This window comes from Telmatherina bonti, assembly GCF_933228915.1.
Source record: "Telmatherina bonti genome assembly, chromosome: 24".
In the NCBI taxonomy this organism is placed as follows: Eukaryota; Metazoa; Chordata; class Actinopteri; order Atheriniformes; family Telmatherinidae; genus Telmatherina; species Telmatherina bonti.
This window is the reverse complement of record NC_136633.1, coordinates 23,029,783-23,057,213: the sequence shown is the minus strand read 5'-3', so window position 1 is coordinate 23,057,213 and position 27,431 is coordinate 23,029,783. Positions and strand designations below refer to the sequence as shown.

Sequence of the window (27,431 nt, the reverse complement as noted above, 5' to 3'; positions counted from 1 at the left end):
AACTGTATAAACGAATGCTTACTGTGTATTTTACGCCATTTCCTGAGCTTTAACTTCCTGTCATCAGAATATAAATATAACTCAGGTTATTCCAGCTTGTAAATGCAGAAGTACATGTGAGTTTCAGCGATTTCTGCTAACTAACCTGAAAGTAATGCATGTAAGTCATGGGAGATTTTCTTCCTGATTCAAGTGCAGGACAGAGCAGGTTGGAGGGAACTGGAATGAAGAAGCTCAATAGCTTTAAAATGACAAAAACCAAAAGGTTCAGAAGTTTAGACATAGTCTGGGAAAAGTCACAGAAGAGAAACTGCAGAGATCTGGAAAAGAAAAACTTGAATACATGAATGTCTATTTCTGGTCAATGAGAGCCACCGTACTGCAGCTTTTAGACCTTAAACCGGGTTTATTTAACTTGTTTTAACCAGATACAGTGTAATTTGATCTGAAGTAGGTCGGGTAAGTAAATAACAGTACATTCTTTGGTTTCGGTATAGTCAGGGAACAGATGCTAATCAGAAATCTGTATAACTTTGGCGTAAAGTAGGGGTGGGAAAATCGAATAAAAAATAGAAAATAGAAAATCGCGATTTTTTTTGCTTCACAATTTTAAAATCTTTTTTTTTTTTTTTTAAACAAAAAAATCTTTTCTTTTTTTTCCAAATGAATATAATCCATTACAAAAATTTTATTGTTTTATTGATCCTTTTACTTGTCATCTTGGGCGTTATAGCAGCAGAATGATGGTCTGGCTACTGGGTTGTTTTTCCTAATTGAAATCAAGAAAAAATGACTAGCAAAAAAAATGTTTCATACATTTTTTTTTATTTTAATCTACCAAAATGAGCAATATCGAAGAATTGTGAGATTCGCAATTTAAATCGAATCGGCACCCCAAAAAAATTGGAATCGAATCGAGATAAAAGCATATCGTCACAGCCCTAGTAAACAGTAACATATTTCCTGGCATAAAAACAACACGAAAAAATTGCTCTGACTAAATTCTCCAACAAAAGATCCTTAAATGAATAAAAAAAAAAAAACTATAACATAAAAAAAAAAAAAGTCACCTCTATTTTCATGGAGGGGATCTTCATGTATATCATAAAGGAGGGATAAAAAAAATAATTCAAATAATTAAACGTGTAATAATATTAATTTAAACTGCAGTTTAATCATTTCTTTTGAAAGTAAAACTTTCTTTGCATGTTTGCTGTCAACATTTTCAGTTTGTATTCACAGTAAAATCTTTCAACAATTTTAAGTTTTATTTACCTTTTAATAATCTAAAGATAAAAACGTCCTTTTTTATGGTTCTCTTAAAGCTGGGGTAGGTAATGTAGGGGAGCTAGCAAGACGAGCGAGTGGCGCCCTGTCTTGGCTCCTCCCACTCTGGTTTTGCTCCTTGCGTGATCCAAGGCTTTTTTCTTACCTCCGCCAAGGAGGTTATGTTTTTACCGGCGTTTATCGGTTTGTGTTCAAGATAACTCAAAAAGTTATGGATGCATTTTAATTAAATTTTCAGGAGTTGTAGGAAATGTTTAAAGGAAGAACAGATTTAATTTTGGTGGTGATGTGGATCACCATTTGGATCCAGAAATTTTTTAAGTGCCGTGGCGGAGGTTTACACTCTTCCGAGTGCTTTTCTAATTCGCAGCTTTTTCCACCAACGATTTTCTCTTTCTCGCTGTTTAGTGGAAGGAGGCAAATAAACCGAGCCGGGTCGGGGAAATCCTTCCTGTGCTTTCTTAGCCATGAAGAAATTTACGAAATATAAGAAATGAACAACTTCAATTCAGCCCGAACATTTTGATTGGTCAAATCAAATTGGTTGATTTGAGTTTTTACAGTAAACTGAGGGGTCTAACTATGTTTCTTATTGTTCATGATTACAAAATGTGTAGACTATCAGGAAGAGGAACCACTTCACCCAGAGATAATAAAAGTCTCTGAGCAAGCTTACCTACCCCAGCTTTAATTTGGAAACGTAGTCAAGGAAAAAAGGCTTCGCGCTTTCTCTGTTCAAACACTGGAACGAATCCATCCAGAACAAGTTTTCAGTTTCTGTTCACATAGGAAAGGGGAGGGGCTAATGAGAGAACTAAGGCAGAAGTGCTCCCAAATACAAGATTTTAAAGAGGGTCTTCAAGCTCTGCTTCGTCCTTAAACCCGTTTGCAAGCGAGAAAACACGGTATGCCTCCATTTCATTACAAAAACCTGAATACAGATACATGTACCATAATTATATTTTATTATATATATATATATATATATATATATATATATATATATATATATATCTCAAGCGGCAACCTCTGGAGGTTAGAAGTGAAGCCTATGCAGAAGTGCATAAAACTGCAGTTCCCCCTTCATCCACTAGGGGCACCAAAACAGAGCAAATCCCCATAGACTTCCATGTTAAACAGACCAACTTCACAGCAGAAATAAACACGTTTACAGCCTGGTTCAAAAATCCATTTTAATAGGTCAGGTTTACCTTCATGATAACTGTGGGGGGAGTGAATTTTTTATAATTCATCCCTTTAAATGTAAATTGATCTCAAAGTTTGGCATATTTAGGGGCGTGTCCTTTTGATTGACGGGAAGAAAGTAGAACAGCCGCGGTTCTTAGCCGGTTAACAATATGACTTAGCTTTAGCCCGCTTACCTCCGTTAGCTGGTTAGCTCCTGCTATCTCCGGGTTAGCTCGGCTAGCTCTTAGCTACAAGCAGCTGGAAGTTTGCTGGTATTTCAGTCATCCACCATGACGATCACAGCCCCCCTTTCAGCTCCACCTCTTTTTTCCCATATTTGCTTTTTCTGGGCGAGACGACCCGCATGCCTCTGCCAAGATGGCGATGGTAGGAACCGCCCACCGAGCTTCAATTTCAGCTCTTCAGAAACCTGTGGGTGTCGTCACGGAGGCTCCGTCCATCTTTCTATATACAGTGTATGATAAATAGTTATATTTATAGTTTTAATTAAGTCCCACCCAATACAAATGTATCAATATGTCAAATAAAATGAGTATAATAAAAATATCAAATAATATAAATTAGAAGAGAATATGTAAATAAATAAAGCAGCAAAATGATGCAAATGAGGATCTGATTCAAAATATTGTTAAAAACTGCCTTTATTTTTCTTCCTGGTGTTTTTTTTTTTTTTTTTTTTAGAAAAAAAGGGGTCATTTATTGTAAACATCTTGATATTGTAGGAAAAACAGATTTTCTGAGTATTTTAAGACTTGTGTGCCTGAAAAGTTACATTTTCAATGTATGTAATCTGAAAAAAAAGGACTAAATGTAAACTTGCATCAGGGGTGGAGACGTCAAGCTATGGAGGAGCAAAGAGACGCTGACAGCGGCTGATAAGTGAGCAAATAAAGAACTAAGAAATGTTTAAACAAGTTTCGTACATCTGCAAACAGGGACATGAGGAAAAATCAGCAGGCAAACAGATGAATCCGCTCAGCTTTCATGCTTCTTCTTCTTCCAGGTCTGACAGTAAAGAGGGGCATCTTCTGCCCTTCATCCCCTCCCGCCTCCCTTCCTCTGCTTCATTAGGAACAAAAAGGAGGAGTTTTGTGTAAATGAATCTGCCGTCGTCAAAGCTAAACCCAGCGACGGCTAATTGGTTCCTGAGGAAGCTGGGGTGTCAGCGGGGATGAAGCTTCAAACACACACATATGCACAACTAAGACGGTTCGACTTTTCCATGTCACATCTGACAGGAGAGGAAGAAGAGCAGCAGATAAAACAACATCCATTTTCTCAGATGTTATTGGCTGTTTCTGCAGCTGCTTTGCATACCAGTCAAAAGCTGTCATAGCTGCCTTCACGCTGCATGCACGCGTATCATTATTAATGCAGTCAATCAGATCTTTATTCATTCAGTCACACAAACGAGAGCTGCAGAAATTCTGCATCACTTTGGGAGCCGACGTCCGAGTTTAGCTGCTCTGAAAGCACTCTGAGTAAAACGAAGCTTCTCAGGTGTGAACTGTCCCATGAACATGTCATTTTCCTCACGGCGGTGTTAAACCTGGACTGCACCTGCCAGCACACTCCTGTATGTGCATTATGTTTAAGTAAAGCTGCTTTTTGTCATGTTTGAATAACGCTAATGTTGTACAGGGTAACTTAATCCTTCTGTCATCATGTGGAGAAACAACGCTGCAGCTGATGCAGAGAGAACAATGAAGCCTTGCTGATCCACCACATTTTAGCTCTTTTTCCTTTTAAAACTCTCCACATGTCTTGCTTATATTCAGTCCCACCTCCGACCACTTTGTACTGAGGCAGACAGGGGAGAAGCAAGTAATATTGGGGGTGGTAGAAATATTCCAAAGTATCTGATTGTTATGCAATTAATCACGATTAATTAATTGTAAAGCTGGCTGCATGGTGGCGCAGTGGTTAGCACTGTGGCCTCACAGCAAGAAGGTCACTGGTTTGATCCTTGGCTGGGGAGGGGTTCAGTCAGTGGCCTTTCTGTGTGGAGTTTGCATGTTCTCCCTGTGTATGCGTGGGTTCTCTCCGGGTACTCCGGCTTCCTCCCACCGTCCAAAGACATGCATGTTATGATAATTGGTTACTCTAAATTGCCCATAGGAGTGAGTGTGAGCGTGAGTGGTTGTTCGTCTCTGTGTGGCCCTGCGATGGACTGGCGAGCTGTCCAGGGTGTACCCTGCCTGTCGCCCAAAGCCATCTGTGCTCCAACTTCCCCGCGACCCGGAATTGGATTCATTCATTCATTTTCATTCAGAAAATGAATGAATAATTAATTATAAAGCCTGTAACTAATTAAGCTAAGCAAAAATGGGAAGGCCAGTGAGTGTCAAATGAAGCCAAGATGAAGCATCCAAGCTCCAGGAAACATCAGGAAGATGGCAACAAGGCATGAAGGAATGAGTATCTCTGGCACTGGAACCTGGAGGAGAACAAAATGGAGGATCCATCATGGGGAACCAACCTGCACAACAGCCCTCCTGTGATGTGCACTGTGGCCCACCCTGATATGAGTGATTGCAGTGGCGACCAGTGTTGGCATGGGTGGGCTGGTTCCTGGCATGACTGGATCCCCAAGACTTTGTTTCCTCTCAAAATTGTCAAGCCAGATGTTTCCTTGAACTGAGACAAAGAAATGATGGAGTCTGTGTGCAACTATAATGTGTGGGTTTTGAAACTAGCTATGTTGTCTACTTTGGTGTGTAGAGGCTTGTTCTCTTATTGTGTGAAGCACTTTGTGTTACCTTTGTCAGGAAAAGCGCTTTAAAAATAAAGTTCCATTTGATTTGATGGGAGGAAACCCTCTACAAGGGATGTATCACGGACAGTGGCTGATGTGAACTAATCCAACTAATGGCTAAAGAGAAAGTTGGACAGCACGGAGGTGCTAATAATGGCAGCACAGGAGCATTAGAGGTCCAGATCTGCCACACTAGGCAGGACTCCAGGTGCAAACTGTGCAATCCAGGTGCCCTGAAACAATCCAGCACCTCACGGCAGGTGTAAGATACTGGCAGGCAAAGAATATATGGAGCGCCATAACCAAGTAGCCGGCATAGTGTACAGGAACATCTGTGCTGAATATGGACTGGAGACCCCTAAGTATTAATGGGAGACACCTCCCAATGTGGTGGAGAATGAGAGGGCTAAGATCCTCTGGGACTTCCAGATCCAGACAGATAAAATGGTGGTGGCCAACTAACCAGACATAGTGATCATGGATAAGCAGCAGAGGAAAGCTGTAGTGATCGATGTATCCATCCCCAATGATGGAAATATCAGGAAAATGGAGCATGAGAAACTGGAGAAGCACCAAGGTCTCAACGAAGACCTGGAGAAGAACTGGAGGGTGAAAGCAACAGTAGTACCCATCGTGATGGGAGCTTTGGGAGCCGTGTCCCCCGCACTGGAGAAGTGGCTTCAACAGATACCTGGTGAAACATCAGACATCTCTGTCCAGAAGAGCACAGTCCTCAAATATATACAGGCGGTCCTCGGTTTACAAACAAGTTCCATTCCTATCGCTGCGAAGTAACTCGAAATTCCGCATAAGTTGGATTTTTATCCTTAATTATCCCATATTGCCCCACAATCACTAAATAACTATCTAAATACATGTGTTATACATCATATTAATAGATAAACAGTACAAGCAATTAAAATACGCATGTGTCATCTCAGCCTTCACGCTTCGTAAGAGCTTGTATGAACCCTTCAAAAGTAGCTCAGTTTTTTTATTTACATTTATTTAATGAGCGTTGTAAAGTCAAAACGAGTCGAGAACAGCGTAACCCGAGGACTGCCTGTAACTGCAAATAAATTCAGGCATCAAAGGGTTAAATTCGTTTACCTAGAACTTAACAGGTCAACTAAACCTGCAAGAGACGCACATGCAGATAACAACGACATACTGTATGTCCACAAACATAAACTGTCTTCTCTGTGCAAACAAACATGAGTAGTTATGAAGCTGCTTACAGACCCAAACGTTTTCATCCACAGCAACGCTCTCTAATGAGGGAGAGCTTAATATTCAATACACTCTGGCTTGTGTCCACACAAACTGTGTTGGTTTTAGACACTTCAGCAGAGTCTTCAATGAGCAATCATGCAGCTGCTGCAGTGAATTGTTTTCTAATTAATGTAAATTTTTTCCGAGCTATCGATCACACAGGAGCAGACACCGCAGCGAGATTAAAGAACTAAAGCACATCTGATTTATAGGGTGATTATCGACTCTGATATAAAATCTTTACACTGATTGAGCAGTTTTATGACTCCACAAATCACAAAAGACGGAAGATAACACCAGAATTAGCTTAGAGTGCAGTTCGAGCACAGATGTCCACACACAACTAAACAAACTGATGAATTCTTATTGGTTTTTAAAGAGGAAGAAATCCAAGCAGTAAAATATTGAGACATTTTTCAGGCAAAGTCCTGGCAGTTCAAGTGCATATCAACTTTTCCATAACAGAATTACTGAGACAGGATTCTCCAATTAGAAATGAATGAAGCTCTTTGACGGGGGAATGTATTAAATGTGCAACATAGTGCAAGGTTTTCTTACCAAAACAGGAAGTGGGTAAAGTATCTGAAACAATGCAGACCGAGTGCAGCAAGAGGCAATGCGGTTTGTTTCCATAACACATTTCAACCATTCACAGCCTATTGCACCAGTAGCAACATTTTAAAATAAATTCTTTGGAGGACAGGAAATCAGTCTAAAGATGTGAAAACTCAAGTGAGTCATTCTTTATGAAGTTAAAATGAGTCGAAAAGCTACTATAACTTTTACTGGTAAAATTAATTTGACATTCTATAATACACATTTTAAAATACACATTTCTGGGTTTACGTACTTATTGCACAACATGCTGTTTAACAACAAGATGAATAACCACAAAAAGCCTCTGAACCAAAAATCGACCACTAAATGTTCTGTTTGTGTTGTATCTAAACAGTTCTCGTCATACTGTACTTGTAAAGGCATGCTGTGTACCACTCGGGGCGCTAAAACCATAGACTGTATATAAAAAGAGGGACGTAGCCTCCATACGTCACCCATAGCTGTCTGAAGAGCTGAATTAAAGCTCGGTGGGCGGTTCCTGGCATCGCCATCTTGGCAAGGGCATACATGTCGTCTCGCCCGGAAAATACAAATATGGGCAAAGAGGTGGAGCTGAAAGGGGGGATGTGACCGCCATGGTGGATGATTGACAAGGAGCGAACTTGGAGCTTTCTCTAGTTAAGAGCTAACAGAGCTAACCCAGAGATAACAGAAGCTAACCAGCTAACGGAGGTAAGCGGGCTAAAGCTAAGTCACGTTGTTAACTGGCTAAAAACTGAGGTTGTTCTACGTTCTTCTGACTTGAAGCGGGAGATCGGGTACCTGTCAATCAAAAGGACACGCCCCTAAATATGCCAAACTTCGAGATTAAATTACTTTTAAACGGGCGAATTAGAAAAAAATTCACTCCGCCCACAGTTGTCATGAAGGTAAACCTGACCTATTAAACTGAAAATGGATTTTTGAACCAGGCTGTAAACATGTTTATTTCTGCCATGAAGTTGGCCTTTTTAACGTGGAAGTCCATGAGGATTTGCTCTGTTTTGGAGCCCCTAGTAGATGAAGGGGGAACTGCAGATTTATGCACTTCCACATAGGCTTCACTTTTAACCGCTGGAGGTTGCCACTTGGCTAAAACACACACAAAGCAAAAACTGCCCAAAATAATCACTAAAAATGATAGTTTTTGAGTATCAAACAAAGCAGTAATTTTGTCAGTATTGTTATGAAAACATCAGCATTAGCCGTTAGCTTATGGAAGATTAGAGTAGGTCTGCTTCCTATTGAACAGCATATGAAAACCATAAAACTAAACTAGACCAGTTGCAAATCATTCTGTTACTTATTAAATAGTCACATGAATTATAGGAAATGCATTTATTGAATGCAAACCAGCCCAGCTTGAGTCAAATGTTTATGGAATCACGTTAGCTTTGGCCTGTAGTCGAATAGCTTCAACTAGCTGCATTTAGCTTCTACTAAACAGCAAAATAAAGACACACAGACTTGTGCTGCAACGTTCTGCAGCTAAATCACGCACTTACTGCCATTGTTGTGAATAAACGCAGCTGAAAGATGTGAAAAGTTCATCACATTTTGGTACGTTCGCACAACAAGCAAAGAGCTAACTTAGCATTCTGATAATACTGAAGCAAACAGAGAGTGGGTTTTACATTAATTCGTTCACCCATGACAAACTTTGGTTAAAAGAGGAGGAAAAAGTCGCACAAAGCAGAGCCCTCTGTGTTATGTATAGAGGGGATCATAAAGCAAAGCGCTCCAGGTCACATGATCCCATGAGAGACGAATCCACTCCTACAAAGTTGCAATGTCTGGTTTCTGAACAGGGCAGCCCACTCAGAGCGCCGACACATGTCGAGCAGTGTTTATTGACCCCATAAATCATCTATTATTACTCACATTAGGCTGATGTTTGGGTCAAATATTACACAGTATCCCGTTAAACATCATCAAACCAACACATGACACCTTAATGAAACATTGATATTGTTAGGTTTTGGTATACCTACCACTGATTGTAGCTTTTTGAATAAATTGAGACTGAAACGTCCTACAATCATGATGTAGTGTCAGTGTAGCATGAACTTTTTAAATATTCTATTAATTTCATCCTAAACTTCAATATACCTAACTTTCTGTGAGTGGTGTACCTTCCTGTTTGGCCTTAGTGAGGACACAATCTGCACTCTGGATTAGCTGCAGTCTTCTTAGTTCGTTTTTAGAAAGAAAAAAAAAAAAAAACTCCACACAATAGTCATGCATACTGAAAATAAGTTATGAAAAAGATTTCCAAATAATGCTGCTGAGCCATCAGCCCCTTTATTTTAGATTTATTCCTCTATGACTTGGTTCCTGCTTTAAAGTCCTACAACTGAGCAGATAACCACCATCCATGTTAATCCTGTCTCTTCTCTGATTTGTCTCCAGTCAGCACAAGGTAGTCAAATGCTGACTCTTATCTTATTTCCATCTCTGTGTCTTTCTCTCTTTCTTTTCCTTTCTTCTTCTAATAATGTCCTCTTGGGTTTCTTCGATGGTTTGCGTCAGAGTCGGAGTGTTGATGATCCCTTTGGTGAGACGGTAATGTATAGAGTTCAGTGTCATCAGCATATTTATGATCAGAAAGCTGGTTTGACAACAAGCTCCAAACTAGAGGGATAATGTAGATGCTAAACATTAGGAGGCCTAAAATCAAGCCTTGGGGAACTCATCTTTGTTTGAATAGGTCAGTAATTCCCAGTTAAAATGAAACAAAAAGCATCAGTTTCCAAAAAGAAATCTTTTCTATCTGCTTAGATGTTTAATTAAATAACAAGTCAAACTCAGGTTTTCTCTCCTGTGAGCTTGTTTACGTATTTATTGTGTTTTTCAGCATACGGTGTCATAATCAGAGAATGACAGTTGAGATCAGTGTTTATGATAATCACTTCTACACTGGCCTCATTCATCTCCTACTTTCATTTCTGCACCTGATCTGGAGTCATGTTTGATTTATGAATGAGAGGAGAAGACTACGTGAGCAACAAACCCAATTTAAAATGCAGAGAAACGTTAAGCATTGCTTAAAGAAGATGATGAAGTGACACAGGAAACTCTCATATCTCTGCACATCTACAAACCACACTGCAGCGAGCTCTAATCTGCTTTTAATGACTCAGATGAAGAAAAAAAGGACCAGATGAAGGTTAGCATGCATGATGTCAGATCTTAAAGTGAGATGTCAAACATCAGTCTGAAGTCACCATATCAAGCAAACTTTTCAAATTTTACTGATTTTATCAGACAGAAAAGTTATCTGAGAAGTTCTCTACATCTGTCAGAGGTCTAAAGAAAAAGATCAGAATTTATGTGAGCTTTAACCTTCGATTAAAGCAGTGAAGATGAAGAGTGTGGATTAGATGTTCTAAGTCAGTAATCATCCACTTCCCCTCTTAACCCAAAACAAGCTGCTGCATTTAATGCTCCACGTTGTTTTTATAATTAAATAAGTACATAAAACAGGAACTGAATCTTTGGTTTTGAGTCCTGATGTTTAATCAAGCTAGTAAGTAATAAACCTGTCCTTGAAGCAAACTCCCATATGTCTCGGCTTTGTATGTGCGAACGTCTACTCACTGAAAGCAGCGACGGCCAGGACGATGGTGATCATGATGGACACCCAGGACACCCACAGAGCTTTTTTGCGGTAACTCTGTGCTTCATGAGGTTTCAGGCGCATGCTGCTCTCCAGGAGGCCTACAGATGGCATAACATGTTAAATCAGGGGTGTCAAACTCAAATTCACAGAGGGACAAAATTAAAAAAAGGAACAAAGTAGAGGGACAAACTCATTTTTTTTATTATTCAGAAAGTGATGGCTTATTATTTGTGTTTTTATTATCCACTGTATTAAACCATTTTCATATATTAAATAATAGTTGCTTAAACACTGAACCCAGAAAAGGCTTTAAAAACTGAAATAAGTATCAGGCCTCTATATCTGGAATTTTTTATTAATTTAAATTGTAACCTAAATCTTTTTATCACAGGCCATCAAGGCCAACCCCTAAAAAAAAAAAAAAAACTAACTATTTCAACTTTGAACAGACCATGCCTTCAGTAAATAAAATCATATTTATCCAGTTTAGTTTGCTTCTATTTACTCTGATGATGCACATGGGTCCAATCCAGATACTTGGCGTCGCTTATTACATGCAAGTGCATCAATTTGTGGAGTCAGGCTCTAAGCTGAGGAAATCCTCAGGACTGAAGGAAGGTCTTCATCTGAGAGACGACTCCTGTGCGGTGTTTTTGTTTATCTTCATTAAAGAAAACAGTTGCTCACACAGATATGTGCTGCCAAACATAGAGAGCATTTTCACAACTTGGGGATGGAGTTGAGGCAACGTGTCGGGGAGGTAAGGTAGAAAATGCTACGATGTAGCTCAATAAGCTCCATCTGGAGGTTGGTCGGTGCGCTTTTCATGTCAACCGCAAACGGGTTGTTAAAAGTTCAAATCTACATTTTTTGGCTTCAAAGTCAGCAAATTGTCGGGTAAATTCAGCGCTAAGTAGTTTTTCAGCAAACTGTGCAAAAGGCAACACGGTGGTAGGGGTATGCTCTTTCGTGATTTGGCAGCACAAAAAATGAGCGAAGGTTTCCTTGATGCATCTGACTCTCCCACAAGCGCAACTTGGTTCTGAAAGCCCTCACTGCGTTGTAATAGCGATGACGTCCCCTGAAGCTGCAGATTGAGCGCATCGAGGTGGGGACGTTTTCCTGTCCGGAGTCTAGCACGCCAAGATAGCATTGTGGGATTTGTAGTATTAGCGGTACGTGCGCTGTGTAATGGATTGGCGGGCCAGACGTAATACATATATGAAATCATCTCGCGGGCCAAATATAATTTTAGTGCGGGCCAAAATTGGCCTGTGGGCCTGAGTCTGACATGTATGTGTTGAATTAAACTCGCTTTAATTGCTCTTAATATCCATTTCCACAAAGTATGGAGCAGAGCAACAGCAGAGAATGTCAGGAAAACAGGAGATTTGGTGAAACACAAAGCAAAAACAGAGTTTGTTCAGCTCTAGCAAGATTTAAAGTTCTTATATGGAAATTTAAACCTTCTTACAAAAGTATTCCTGTCATTTCTTTAAAGAGACATTGTGTAAAATTTTAACTTGTTTACAGGCTAAAATCAATGTCCGCATTCATAAAAGTGTTATCTTTGATGTATTTTAATCATGACATTCTCTAACAGATGAATTTTAGATCTGTTTATATATGATGGGTAGGCCGCCGATAAGGGCTGTAGTTCAAATGGAAAACAGAAATGTTTTCCCTGCAAGCGATCGTGCAACAATTGAGCCGATTGAGAAGTTCAGCTAGAGGCTTACTACCTTGACAAGAGGAAAAAGCTGTTTAATTTAGAAGAACGCAGGAGCCGTTTCCACCATTGCCAAAAGAGAGGGAAGGGGAACTTAAAAAGCAGAGTGAGGAAAAAAAGAGCATGAACAGGGAGCTAGCATTTCCCAGGTAGAAGGAGCTCAAGAAGGAGAATGATTTTAAAAGAAACGCTGAAGATGCAGATTTCTCCTCCACAATTAAGACAACTGTACTGCTAAAGTAGCCTGAAGCTAACTGTTTTGTAATTGGGTTTTCTTTGACAGTGCTGCTCGTTAGCATAGTTAGCATAACGGTAGATCTTGCTAAAACACACAAGCAGCGTTGCTACAGAAGGGAGTGTTTATATACTTTCAGCAAATTTCAAAGTCACAGTAAATGCAGCTAATCACGCTTTACATCGGCTTGTTGTCTGGCTTTACCGCCACGATATGACCTACCAAACGTACAGTTCCACCAGATGAGGAGAACCAGATCGTCGTATGTTACGACATCTGGACATCCGAGGTTGGAGTTATGTTGGAGTTATGTTTCCAGCAGGTTAACTAGTTCAGTCCTTGCTGGTAACCAGGTGGTTCCTGTCAGAACCATGAATGGCTACGGTTACATGGTGTTTTTTCATTCGGAATTAATAATTCAGAATTAAATAATTCGGAATTAATGTACCCCTCCCTGAGCCGTCACCTTATCGTGGTGGAGGGGTTTGTGTGTCCCAAAGATCCTAGCAGCTATGTTGTCTGGGGCTTTATGCCCCTGGTAGGGTCACCCATGGCAAACAGGTGTCTAGGGGAGGGACCAGACCAAGTACGGCTCACAAGATCCCTATGATGTACACAAACTCGGACAGAAATGTTCCCTTGCCCGGACACGGGTTACCAGGACCCCCCTCTGGAGCCAGGCCTGGAGGTGGGGTATGTGAGCAAGCGTCTGGTGGCTGGGCCTTTACCCATGGGGCCCGGTCGGGCTCAGCCCGAAAGGGTTACATGGGCCCCGCCTCCCGTGGGCTCACCATCTGCGGGAGGAGCCGTAGGGGTCGGGTGCAATGTGAGCTGGGCGGCAGCAAGAGGCGGGGACCCTGGCGGTCCGATCCCCGGCTGCAGAAGCTGGCTCTAGGGACGTGGAACGTCACCTCTCTGGTGGGGAAGGAGCCTGAGCTTGTGCGCGAGGTTGAGTGGTTCTGGCTAGATATAGTTGGACTCACCTCAACGCATGGCTTGGGCTCTGGAACCAGTACCCTCGAAAGGGGCTGGACTTTCTTCCACTCTGGAGTTGCTCATAGTGAGAGGCGCCGAGCAGGTGTGGGCATTCTCATCAGTCCCCGGCTTGGTGCCTGCACGTTGGGGTTTACCCCGGTGGATGAAAGGGTAGCTTCCCTCCGCCTCCGGGTGGGGGGACGGGTCCTGACTGTTGTCTGTGCTTATGCGCCGAACAGTAGTTCAGAGTACACACCCTTTCTGGAGTCCTTGGAGGGAGTGGTGGAGGGTGCTCCTTCTGGGGACTCCATTGTTCTGCTGGTGGACTTCAATGCTCACGTGGGCAATGACAGTGAGACCTGGAGACCTGTCCATAACGAACACCATGTTCCAACATAAGAGTGCCCATATGTACACCTGGCATCAGGATTCCCTGGGCCGCAGTTCGATGATCGATTTTGTAGTTGTATCGTTGGACCTGCGGCCACATGCCTTGGACACTCGGGTGAAGAGGGGGGCGGAGCTGTCAACTGATCACCACCTGGTGGTGAGTTGGCTCAGATGGTGGGGGAGGAAGCCGGTCAGATCTGGCAGGCCCAAACGTGTTGTGAGGGTCTGCTGGGAACGTCTGGCTGAGTCCCCTGTCAGAGCGAGCTTCAACTCCCACCCTCAGCAGAGCTTCGAACATGTCCCGAGTGAGGCCGGGGGACATTGAGTCCGAATGGGCTGTGTTCCGTGCCTCTATTGCTGAGGCGGCCAGCCGGAGCTGTGGCTGTAAGCTCGTTGGTGCCTGTCGTTGCGGTAATCCCAGGACTCGTTGGTGGACACAGCAGTGAGGGATGCCGTCAAGCTGAAGAAGGAGTCCTATCGGGCCTTCTTGGCCTGTGGGACTCTGGAGGCAGCTGATGGGTACCGACGGGCTAAGCGGCATGCGGCTTCGGCTGTTGCCGAGGCAAAAACTCGGGCATGGTAGGAGTTCGGCGAGGCCATGGAGAAAGACTTCCAGACGGCTTCGAGGAGATTCTGGTCCACCATCCGGCGGCTCAGGAGGGGGAAGCAGTGCTCCATCAATACTGTGTACAGTGGAGGTGGGGAGCTGCTGACCTCAACTCGGGACGTAGTGGGTCGGTGGAAGGAATACTTCAAAGACCTCCTCAATCCTACCAACACGTCTTCCAATGAGGAAGCAGAGCCGGTGGACTCAGGGGTGGACTTTCCTATCTCTTTGGCTGAAGTCGCTGAGGTGGTCAAAAAGCTCCTTGGCGGCAAGGCCCCGGGGGTGGATGAGATCCGCCCGGAGTTCCTTAAGGCTCTGGATGCTGTGGGGCTGTCCTGGCTGACACGCCTCTGCAGCATCGCGTGGACATCGGGGGCAGTACCGCTGGATTGGCAGACTGGGGTGGTGGTCCCCCTTTTTAAGAAGGGGGACCGGAGGGTGTGTTCCAATTACAGGGGAATCACACTCCTCAGCCTCCCTGGTAAGGTCTATTCAGGGGTCCTGGAGAGGAGGGTCCGCCGGATAGTCGAATCCCGGATTGAGGAGGAGCAGTGGTTTTTGTCTTGGTCGCGGAACAGTGGACCAGCTCTATACCTTCTTTGGGGTCCTGGAGGGGGCATGGGAGTTTGCCCAACCAGTCTACATGTGCTTTGTGGACCTGGAGAGGGCGTTCGACCGTGTCCCCCGGGGGCTCCTGTGGGGGGGTACTCTGGGAGTATGGGGTACCGGACCCCCTTGTACGAGCTGTCCGGTCCCTGTACGACAGGTGTCAGAGCTTGGTCTGCATTGTCGGTAGTAAGTCGGATTCGTTTCCGGTGAGGGTTGGACTCCGCCAAGGCTGCCCTATATCACCGATTCTGTTCATAACTTATATGGACAGATTTCTAGGCGCAGCCGAGGTGTTGAGGGGATCTGGCTCGGTGGCCTCAGGATTGGGTCCCTGCTTTTTGCAGATGACGTGGTCCTGTTGGCTTCATCTGGTGATCTCCAGCTCTCGCTTGAGCGATTCGCGGCCGAGTGTGAAGGGATGGGAATCAGCACCTCCAAATCTGAGACCATGGTCCTCAGCCGGAATAGGGTGGATTGCCCTCTCCGGGTCGGGAGGAGTTTAAATATCTCGGGGTCTTGTTCACGAGTGAGGGAAGGATGGAGCGCGAGATCGACAGACGGATCGGTGCGGCGTCTGCAGTACTGCGGACTCTGCGCCGGTCTGTCGTGGTGAAGAAGGAGCTGAGTCAGAAGGCGAAGCTCTCGATTTACCAGTCGATCTACGTTCCTACCCTCACCTATGGTCATGAGCTGTGGGTCGTGACCCGTATACAGGCGGCTGAAATGGGTTTCCTCCGCAGGGTGGCCGGGCTCACCCTTAGAGATAGGGTGAGGAGCTCGGTCATCCGGGAGGAGATCAGAGTAGAGCCGCTGCTCCTCCGCATCAAGAGGAACCAGTAAAGGTGGCGTCAGGATGCCTCCTGGACGCCTCCCTGGTGAGTAGTTCCAGGCACGTCCCTCTGGGAGGAGACCCCGGGGAAGACCAAGGACACGCTGGAGGGATTATATCTCTCGGCTGGCCTGGGAACGCCTAGGGATCCCCCCCGCAGAGTTGGCAAATGTGGCTGGGGAGAGGGAAGTCTGAGGTTCCCTGCTTAGGCTGCTGCCCCCGCAACCCGACCCCGGATAAGCGGCAGAAGATGAAGATGAAGGAATTAATGTATTCTCCTACGAGTTTACAAAATAATAATTCCAAATGAACGTTTACATGAAACATGTCCTTAATTCCTCTTTAGAGCGGCGGGTTGGGAAGGGTTCTGATTGGACAGTGTGTGTGTGATGTATGACGTATACCGGAAATAAACAAAGTTGGCTCCCTGTTTCTCGTATTTCAGTCGTAACTTGTAAAAACTACATAATAAGTACCAGTTTAGCCGCTATTTTTATTATAATTTTGAAGTACCAGCTCAACACGAGCATACTACTTCACTTTTTGCAGCAAATGAGAAGGAGACGAAAGATAGACCACCGAACACAGGAGGCAAAACAACGCGTGTCATCGGGACAGGACAAGGTAACAAGCATGAGCAGAACGACCGGAATTAACTTAGAGCGGAATTTAGGTTTATATGATAGAGGAATTAAATAGATCGGGATTAAAATGCGAATAAACCAGCCACTTACATCGGAATTAAGTTTAATTCCGAATAAAAATTAGCATCAGGAATTAAGTGTTAACATGGTCGTTTTTCATCAGTTCAAAGCGGAATTAACTTTTCTTCGGAACTAAACAGGAATTAAAACTCCCATGTAAATGCATGGATTGGATCTGATTCAGCAGCTGAATGGAACAAACATGCAGCATGGAGACGACTTGTTGACGTGTTGTCAAGGCTTTTTGATCCACGGCGGCTACCGTTGTTGCATCAGCTGCTGGAAAAGATGAAGAACTAGAAAGCCTTACTGGTTGGAATGGGATACATGATTACAATGTTAGATGGGAGTCATTCTTACACGATGTCCCTTTAAGTCAGGAGTGTCAAACTCTAATCTTCGAGGGCCAGTATCCAGTTTTTGAATCAAATCAACTGGATCCAACAGGTTCTTGTCAACCTATTCAATTCGATCAGGTACGTTGGAGCATGGAGACAATAGGAACCTGCAGGATGCCGACCCTTGAGGACTAGAGTTTGACACCACTGCCTTAAGTAGACTTTGAAACCTCATTTCTTTTCCAGATCAACATGTACAAACCAACAGACCCGTCAGACTGATACCAGCTGTCCTTGGACACATAATTAATGTCTAATATCTAAATTAGTTCCCACCAATCCTCAGCAGTCTGCAGGAATCATTCTCCAGGCGATGAAGGGCGTTTCAAAGCTCCTCTCTGGAGGTTCCTGCCTGTTGTTTCGTCCTACTCGACTTCAGAAACGTTTAGGTCCTGGTTCTGGGGAGGATTCATCCCTCCATCAGACCTGTGTCATGTGACCAGCCTCATTTCTGGGGCTTTAAACCTGGGGAATTCAAATCAGTCCTTCGAGGGCCGCCGTCCAGCAGGTTGCCATGTGTCCCTGCTCCAGCACAGCTGACACAAATTAATGAGTCTTTATGCAGAATTAGATTCAGGTGTGTTGAAGCCAGAAAACGTGCAAAACCTGCCGGATAGCAGCCGGTTAGACCGAGTACTCCTGCTTTGAATGGTAGGTGGATCAAATGAAGGTTTCTGTTTCCTGGAAAATACTTCCAGATACCGTACAACTGTTGGTGACAGCGTGGAAAACCCGCTGTACTGGACACAGAAGACGGACGCGCAGATGGACAGTTTTGTCTACTTCCTGCGTCCGTAACACGTGTAATTTGGACCGTTTTCAAGGAACTTAGTGATCAATTACTTGACATACAAAACTGAGCAATACCACCAGAAACCACTGGGAGCAGTGTTGAGTTGTACAACTCACACAAAGCCAACGAAAGGGACAAACCAGAGAAGAAGAGGAACAAGAAGACGACGACATATAAAACCTCAAATAAAAAGAACTTGAAGAAGACACAGCTAAAAGCTTTGTGGTCTTTTTCTTCTGGTGTTTTTGGACGGTCGTTAGACAACTGTGATTAATTCTTCAAAAATAAAAATCCATCATTGTGACATCCCAACTTCAATACAAGAAGGCAACTGGACTTGCCTTAAGAGACTTGTCTATATGTATGAATGTCGCTGTGAAGATGCAGCTGTGGATCTAAACGTCTATCAGTTCATAAAATAATGTCAAAATTATCTATGCAGAGGTAAACTTTCATACAAATGAAAGAGAATAAAATTAGAGAAGTTTTAGTCCAGATAGGTCAGACAAGGCCTTCATCGTGGCCATTTTGGCACCATCTATTCCCAACGTCCTCCAAGTAGAAGACTTCCGGTTTTAAAAGATTAATATCTATCCAACTTTGTTTCTTTCACACTTTTTATGAGTTTAATTACAGACACTGCAATAAATTATGACTTTGCATCATTTCCAGGTGAAATCGTTGCTTTGCTCAGCGCCCATCTATTCCTTGAGTTTGGCAACTTTTTAAGTTTGAATGATTCATCGATCAGCGTTAAGAGCTTCATCAAATGAAACATTTTCCTCTGAAAAGAAGAAAAACATCCAAAAAATCCTTTAAAAACTCTTGAAAACTAGATTATTTTAGAAGATTCGAAGAAATTCTGGTTGTTTGGAACTAAATATGTACAAATGGGGCAAATCTAGCCTTTTGCACAGTGCTGTACGTACAGTCGCAGTCAAATGTATTCATACACTCCCATTAAAGGAGAAAAACAGCTGCCTGTAAAATAAGCTGAAACTGAATAAAGTAATAATAAATTTGAAAAGTATTTGGAAAATCATTACATTATTTTATAATTCTGGTTAAATAGATTTTTTTTTAAAAAGCAAACAAATATGATAAAATGTTACATCAGTCATAAACTAATGTTTAGTTGAACAATCCTTTAATGTTTCCGCTCCAGTCAGGTGTTTTCTGTTCCTCTCAGTCAGACTTCTGCACCTGTTGACAGGTATTTTGTCCCACTGTTCAACAGAAAAGTGCTCTAATTTGTCCAGGACCAATTCGTTTGGTTTTTTTTTTTTTCAACTAAATTAAATGACAAAAAAGTGTCTTATATCACTAAATTATCATTTAGTACATTTTTAGTTATTGTTCCATTTTTCAGTCCCCAGTTATTTGAGTGACTGTTGTAAATTCAGCCTTTTCTTTAATGAAAGGGGATGAATACGTATGAGGACGACTGTTGATTAATTTTAAAAAAACCAAACAAACTGTGATTTATTCAGCAACAAAACAGTTTACTCCTAACTTAGCAGTGTTAGTAATAATTCTCCAGAATTATGTTTAACAGGCTGTAAAACTTCTACACCAGGGGTGGGCAACTCCGGTCCTCAAGTGCCGCAGTCCTGCAAATGTTAGGAGTTCCTCTGCTGCAACACAGCTGGCACACCAAAGTAGCAGACTTGTGCAGAGCTTGACATCAAACTCCACACAAGTCTGCTAATTAGCCATTGATTTGAATCAGGTGTGTTGCAGCAGGGAAACTCCTAACATTTGCTGGACTGTGGCGCTCAAGAACCGGAGTTGCCCACCTCTGATCTACACATTTCCTTTTCTGAACTTCCTCTCATGGATTAGTCACATTTGGATGTTTACCAACTAAATAAACCTAAAAACTTTCATTTACAGTATATTTCCTCTTTCTTTCTTTTATGATTATAAAGCTGCAGGAAAATTAACCCTATAAACCTAAAAGTATCATCTTTGATAAACAGTTTATGAAACCTTTGGCAGATTTTTACTCTATGGTCAAAATTTAGCTGTCAATCCTGTTTAACACAACCTGATACTTGTCTTCTGCCCTCTGATAGACATCAGGAAGCAGCAGGTTACACAATACTTTTGAAATATCACAAGGTAATAAATGTAAATATTCCCCCTCAAAATATATTTTTCCCCTCACATTTTGTTAAAGGCCAAATAAAAACCTCATATTTTATATTTCTTACCATATTTTCATGGGTCAGACCTTAAAGGATTAAAAGTATATGTTAAAGGAGCTTAATGTATTTTTGTTTTGACTGGTTTGAGAAAAGAAAATGTTGGAAATGGATGCTTCAGTCTCCGTTTTTGCATCTCTGATCATCTGAACCTTCTTCCATTTCAGCTCAAATTATGAAATGCTGTAAAAGGCAGAAAAATTATAATAGTTATCTAAAAGTGACTAAATTAAAGCTTCAGAAATGGTGTCCTTGTTTAAATTACTAAAGGTGAATACTGGATATTAATTAAATTGATTAATAAGTTAAATAAAAATCCTGTGATTAGGCACGAGCTGCGTCCTGGTCATGAATCCTAACAAACATCACCCACCTCGGTCCTCTATGCTCTCTGTTATCTTCATCTCCTGGTCCATCTTCAAACCCCCTCCCTGACTTTCTGTGTTGGGCTCCTTCTCCTGCTGTTGTTGTTGCTGATGTTGTTGTTGTTGTTGTTGCTCGCGCTGCCCGTTCACCACCGCGGGGTCCACAACAACAGCCGGGACCGGGATGGCGGTGCAGTCTGGCGGGGTGGAGTCCGTCATGCTGTCGGCGGTGAGACGCGGTTCCAGAGAGGAGCTCCAACAATGTCCCACCTGGGTGAGAGGTGCAGCCTTTCACACGAGACCCAGAGACCGGGAGGGTGGGCAGAAAGTCCGGCTGCGCAAAGTTGTACGGTGTAAGCGAGACCAAACAGGAAACTAGAGATGAAGGAGCTCAAAATAAAAGTCTGAATTTAATCTGTGATAACCAAGCGGCAACCTATGGCAGATAAAAGTGAAGCCTAAAACTGCAGTTCCCCCTTCATCCACTAGGGACTCCAAAACAGAGCGAATCCCCATAGACTTCCGTGTTAAAAAGACCAACTTCACAGCAGAAATAAACATGTTTACAGCCTGGTACAAAAATCCATTTTCAGTTTAATAGATCAGGTTTACCTTCATGACAACTGTAGGGGAAGTGAATTTTTTTTTCCGAACTTAAAAGTAATTTAATCTCAAAGTTCGGCACATTTAGGGGCATGTCCTTTTGATTGACAGGTACCCGATCTCCCGTTTCAAGTAAGAAGAAGAAAACAACCGCGGTTTTTAGCCGGTTAACAACATGACTTAGCTTTAGCCCGCTTACCTCCATTAGCTGGTTAGCTCCTGTTATCTCCAGGTTAGTTCGGTTAGCTCTTAACTAGAGAAAGCTCCGAGTTTGCTCAATGTCAATCATCCACCATGACGCTCACAGCCCCCCTCTCAGCTCCACCTCTTTGCCCATATTTGTGTTTTCCGGACGAGACAACACGAATGTCTCTGCCAAGATGGCGATGGTAGGAACCGCCCACCGAGTTTCAATTCAGCTCTTCAGAAACCTGTGGGGGACGTTACGGAGGCTATGTCCATCTTTTTATATACAGTCTATGGTGATAACGTTTTCCCTATTTTATGGTTTATTTTAACCCCTTAAGCCCCGACTCAAGAAATAACATTACGAAATTTTCTACTTTTTTAAACATGAGCCTATAGCCTACGTGGTCTCTTTGACGTAATGTATTTAAAAAAAATAAAAATAAAAAATTTACAAATTTCTTTCAATGCGATAATTATTTTCCTGTACTTTTCTGCCTCCTGGTATCTGTTAGGGCAGCACCATGAAATTGTAAAGAAAAAAAAAAACATAACTTATATTTGAATATGATATTTTTTATGAGGTCTGTCAAAATTATACCAATTGGTGCAATTAGCGCCTTAAGTTTTAACACAATAACGCATAAACAACAAGGTTTGAACACATTTCATTAAAAATGTGGGGTTTTTTTCTCTGCAAAGAAGTTGATGTAGGGCAGGTAGGTGTCTTGTTATAGCAGTCGCCCTGTTCCACCAAAAGCCAACTTTATCCTCATTATCTGACTGTTTTCCAAACTTACAGAATGTAGGATGTGCTGTCTGATATATTACACATCAACCAGTCAGTTGTTGCTTGCAGTGGGAGTCACAACCACCATTGAACGTTATCTTGAGGGCTGTGGTTACACATTGCTTCAGAATCACTGTATTAGGAACCTGAGACTTTTTAGATTGTGCTCAACAGTATTCAACAGTTTTTCCCATCAAGTGATGCAAAACATCTCAGAAACTGTATGTTAGATATGTTACATTGGGCTTTAAAGGGTTAACATACATAATAATGCTTTTTAATTCTATACTCTAAAGGAAACAACCACACATTTATCTCCTATAAAAGCATAAAACAACACAAAATTTTTGTTAGCAGTTTTATCTTGTTTGTTATTCAGTGCTTCAGGATAATTTCAGATCACAAGTCACTTTGAAATGCACATGAGCATATACATGTGCTACATAAATTCTATTCTATTCTATTCTATAGTCATTTTAGCAGACACTTTTATCCAAAGCAACTTAAATACACACTCATAGCCCGAAAAATTAACCTGCCTGTGCCACTACCATACATTTGTAGTATATATTAGCTACAAACTTGTATTTAAAGCTTAAATAATTCAGTCAAGCCATGACAGTTAGGTAATTAAATTGAATAAAATGAAAATATAAAGAAATAATTATATATTCATGCTAATTTCTACAACTCATTCCAAGTAGGGATGAGCGTATTGATACTCTGGGATTGATATGTTGATATCTGCAAAAAATAAATCTATATATATATATAAAATGACCATGTTTATATTAATTTGTTGTTTAATGATCTTGTCACTTTTACAATATTTATTTATACCTCAATTTCTTTTCTCTTTCTCATTCATATATTTCTTAATATCATCTTATTAGCGTTTTTCTTAGTTTCATGTTATTGAATTTGATCTATTTTTCACGTTGACCTTGAAATGACACATTCATGCTTACTGTACAATGGTGTAATTTTCCATTAAGAGGCTAAAATTATCTTTATCTGTATTGATATTGGTATCAGTATCAAGATAAATTAAATAGTACCATAAATAAAACAATGGTGCTGTATTGAAATGGAAGTTTTAAGCTAGAAAAAAAAAAGTGAACCTTTAAAGACTTTTACTTTTAAAGGTACTGGCCGGAAATAGTATTTCTATAAAGTGACAAACTTTAAACAGATCTCGCGCACAATCTTGAAAATAAATGAGAGAAAGACCAGTGTTGATTTATGACATTTTGTAAAAAAAAAAAAAACAACAACACACACCTGGTTTATAATTACTAAACTTGGTGGAGCTCGCAAGAAAAGCTTTGTTGGTCAAAACGAAGCTTCGTTACTTCTACCCTGTCGCGCGCTCTGACAGCCGCATCCACAAAAAAATAAAATAAAAAATAAAAACAAACTTCTGTCGCCATGTCAGTTATAGCGACGTGAGGTTCAGAAAACAAGTTAAAATGCTATTGCTTTGTGAATAAATATATTTTACCCGTTTTAACGAACTTCTCATCTGTGTTGAACAAACAGAAACGGAAACTGCTGGCACGAGACAAACCTGATTAACCGCTGCTGATTGTTAAACTTTGCCTCCCTTTTAGTGGAAGATGAAGAAAAATTGGAGTGTTGTGACTAAATGTGGAGTTATCAGCTTTCACTTACTGAAAATATTACTTTATGCTTCATGAAGAGTAAATATGTAAACAAAAAATAAGGATTTTTTTTTTAGGAAACTAACTGAAAACAACATTATGAATGATGGAAAACTGGGAACTAAACGGTGATTTGATCAAATAAAGTTTTGTTAGAGCAACAATAGAACAATACTGTACGGTTATCAACAATGGATTCTAGTTAAATAAAGTGAATCGGTTACGTGTGACCTCTAGTGGTGAATCCTGTGAGATACCAGACCTTTTTTTATTGAACCATTGAAGCAACAGTACAAAATTCACACTGTATATCAAGTTACAAAAGCGATAGAAACCTTGATATAACAGTATAATTTAAAAAAAATAAAAAAAATAAAAAAAGAAGGTAACAGCATATGGGACATAAAACAGAGCAAAAGATTTGTAAGCTAAATTAAACAAAAAGGATACATACAAATACATTAAAAAAAAAAGGGACATAGAATTTGAAACGATGGAGGAGAGAAGTTTATCTTTGGGATTGTAGTTTTTTTGTAGGATACACAGACAATGTTTAAAAAGAAATCCATCTTTATTATCTAACAGGACTTACCACTGCCAGACCATCACTTATAAAACCTGAAAGCAAAAAGACCAAAATAACTGTGACGTAATGTTAATTTTTGCAACTCATTTATTTTATATTCACAATATTAATTCATAATTTTTCTACATAAAATAGATGTACAGGTGTATCACTAAAAGGGACAAAATCCGCTTTGTGTGTTTTAAGCACGTTTGCAATGTTTTGACAAGTTGCCATGATAATAAAGTCAATTAATCTTTAGACTGGAAGGAACTTTATTGATCCTGAGAAGACATGTTTAGTTTGTCAAAGGAAATGTGAAATAAAAAACCAAATTATCCATTGATAAATTAGAGACCACAATCATCTTATTGTACTCTTAAGAAGCACAATATGGTGTTAAATCATCTGCAGGCACAGCCGGAGCTTTCAGAGTGGGAGAACTGGTCTATGACAGCCTCATGTCAACTAACAATGAACAAAAACAAGCTTTTTTTTTAGTCTAAAAACAATATTTATTTTCTCCGTAAAATAAGAAAATGAAGATCAAATCTTGGTTATTTGTTTGAGTTATTATATCACATATTCATATTTGCCCACAGTAATTATAGTCTGACTGTGTCACAGAGAGAGGAAGATGACGGCACAAATGAAGGCTCAGCAAGCAGGAAACCGACCAATGTGGCAAACAATTCATTTTCACACTAAATAAATAACAAATATCAGATCAAGACAAACATAGATATCATATAATCTACTAGTCTTACTGGGAAGCGTGTGTTTTAACGTAGCTGATTCCAGTCAGATCAGACCTGCTGTGTCTGACTTCCACTCTGTTCTATCTGTTGTATTTCTACACTGACATTAGAGTAGAGTAGAAAACACTGTAGGACAGGGGTCTCCACTCCGGTCCTCCTTAGCTATCCTGTAGGTTTTAGTGTTTCCCCACTCCAACACACGACCCAAATCACTGGCTCAGTAACAGGCAGGTGCAGAAGATAACAACCAGGGCTGGATTAAAAGTGAACAGGCCCCTGGTCCCAGAGTCTTCCAGGGGCCCCCCTTCCCCACCGCAACATTGTGAAAATTATAAATGATACACTGTGAAACTATTTTTAACATCTCTTAGCCAGTGGTACCAATAGCAATACATTGTGGTGTAACTATCTAGCTTTTAATGTACATTTTGTTTCATATCAAGTGTGTTGTAGCAGGGAAACACTAAACCCTGCAGGATGGTAGCTGGCGAGGACCGGAGTCGGAGACCCCTGCTGTAGGGTGTCATGGTTCCGTCTGCAGTCACTGAACCTGCCGTCTGTCTGTGATCATGCTTTGCTGAATATTTTATCATCTTGTGGGACAACAGACAGCGAACATGAGCTCCTGCTACCCAGAGATATTTTTATAGCGTTGAACATAAAAAGGCTTCATTATCAGTATTAACAGTGAATCAGTGGCCAGATTTAAATGAAAAGGGTTGTTTTTACTGACAGACGAATGCGTTTTCAGCCCTGATGGACTCTGTAAACTTCTGCTGAGCGGCACATGATGGCAGCAGCTGGTGGGAAGTTTTCTGGTATGTTTCCTGGGATTTTTTAAGATAAATTTGGAGTATTTGTACATTCTGTATATAGCAGCTTGAGGGCTTTAAAACATATATAAACAAATATTATTATGTGTGTCTACATTTTCTTCAGCTTTTTTAACACTTGAAATGATAATTAAAACAAGTTTTAATGACGTGAGGCTCTTTGTTGTTTAACTTGAAACTTACAGGCTGTGTTGCTGAACGGTGTTATCTGGTGGTGAAAGGTAGAAGTGTTTTTATAAAAAGGTAAAAACATTTTGACCGCGGGCCTCCTCTGGCCCTTTGTGCGTCACTGTCTGGCCTGCGTGACACCAATCATCAATTACAACAAGGATAAATTATAAAAATATCCATGTTGTGCGTGCAAATGCAAAGAAAAAGAAATTTTTACCAAACCCAGTAAGAATAAATGAACCCTTTCATGTGTAACGGCCATATAGTGTACACCTCTTTACAAGTATTTTTTTCCTTGCATATTCATGAATGAGGATGAATATGGTGCTCTTAGTCATCTTTCTTTATTTTTTTCCCCCCATGTATTTATTTCTCAATTCAATTCAACTTTATTTATATAGCGTCAAATCACGGCAATGCCATCTCAAGACGCTTTACAAACAGGAAAAAAAACATTGTGAAAACCAATTCATGATAGCCTAAATAAGGAAACTGGAGGCTCCAACTCAATCTCCCTTCCTGAGCAAGCACACTGGCGACAGTGGGAAGGAAAAAACTCCCTTCTAACAGGAAGGAAACCTCCGGCAGAACCTGGCTCAAGGACAGGCAGCCATCTGCCTCTGCTGTGTGGGGGGAAGAGGACAGAAAGACAACAGACAACAGGAACTGCTACTCCCGGCCAGGGAGACCTGCTTCTAACCCGGAGATAACAGAAGCTAACCAATTAACAGAGGTCAGCGCTAAAGCTAAGTCACATAGTTAACCGGTTAAAAACCGCGGTTGTTCTACGTTCTTCTTACTTGAAGCGGGAAATCGGGTACCTGTCAATCAAAAGGACACGCCCCTAAATATGCTGAACTTTGAAATTAAATTACTTTTAAATAGGCGAGTTAGAAAAAAATTCACTCCCCCCACAGTTGTCATGAAGGTAAACCTGATCTATTAAACCGAAAAAGGATTTTTGAACCAGGCTGTAAACATGTTCATTGGTCTTTTTAACATAGGAGTCTATGGGGATTTGCTCTGTTTTGAAGCCCCATAGGCCTCACTTTTAACCCCCAGGTTCCATCCATCTTTCATATACGGTCTATGATCTTTCATCTACGGTCCATGGAAAAAGTAAAACTGACAGTATTCATTTTAACGTTTTGGTACACCTCCGGCCATCAGGGGGCGGTACTCAGAAACCAAACTACCGGTTTTCAGCTTTCATTTCACTCTTCCGGCGCCCCCGTCGTCCCACTCCCTCCCGATGCTAACACCGTCGGGCTTGGCTGTGGGAGCGTA

At 41.4% G+C, this 27,431-nt stretch overlaps 1 protein-coding gene across 1 annotated transcript in view; it reads right to left on the bottom strand.

Moving 5' to 3' along the window:
- Nucleotides 1-20,796, bottom strand: part of LOC306774184 (transmembrane protein 163a) — a gene marked incomplete at both ends in the record, with an annotated part of 66,611 nt that extends 45,815 nt beyond the window's left edge. The window contains 2 exons of the mRNA XM_079264165.1: nucleotides 10,718-10,837; nucleotides 20,586-20,796. Of these exons, the coding sequence (XP_079120291.1) occupies nucleotides 10,718-10,837; nucleotides 20,586-20,796 (331 nt within the window). The remainder of the gene's footprint in view (nucleotides 1-10,717; nucleotides 10,838-20,585) is intronic.
- Nucleotides 20,797-27,431: the final 6,635 nt, after the last annotated feature.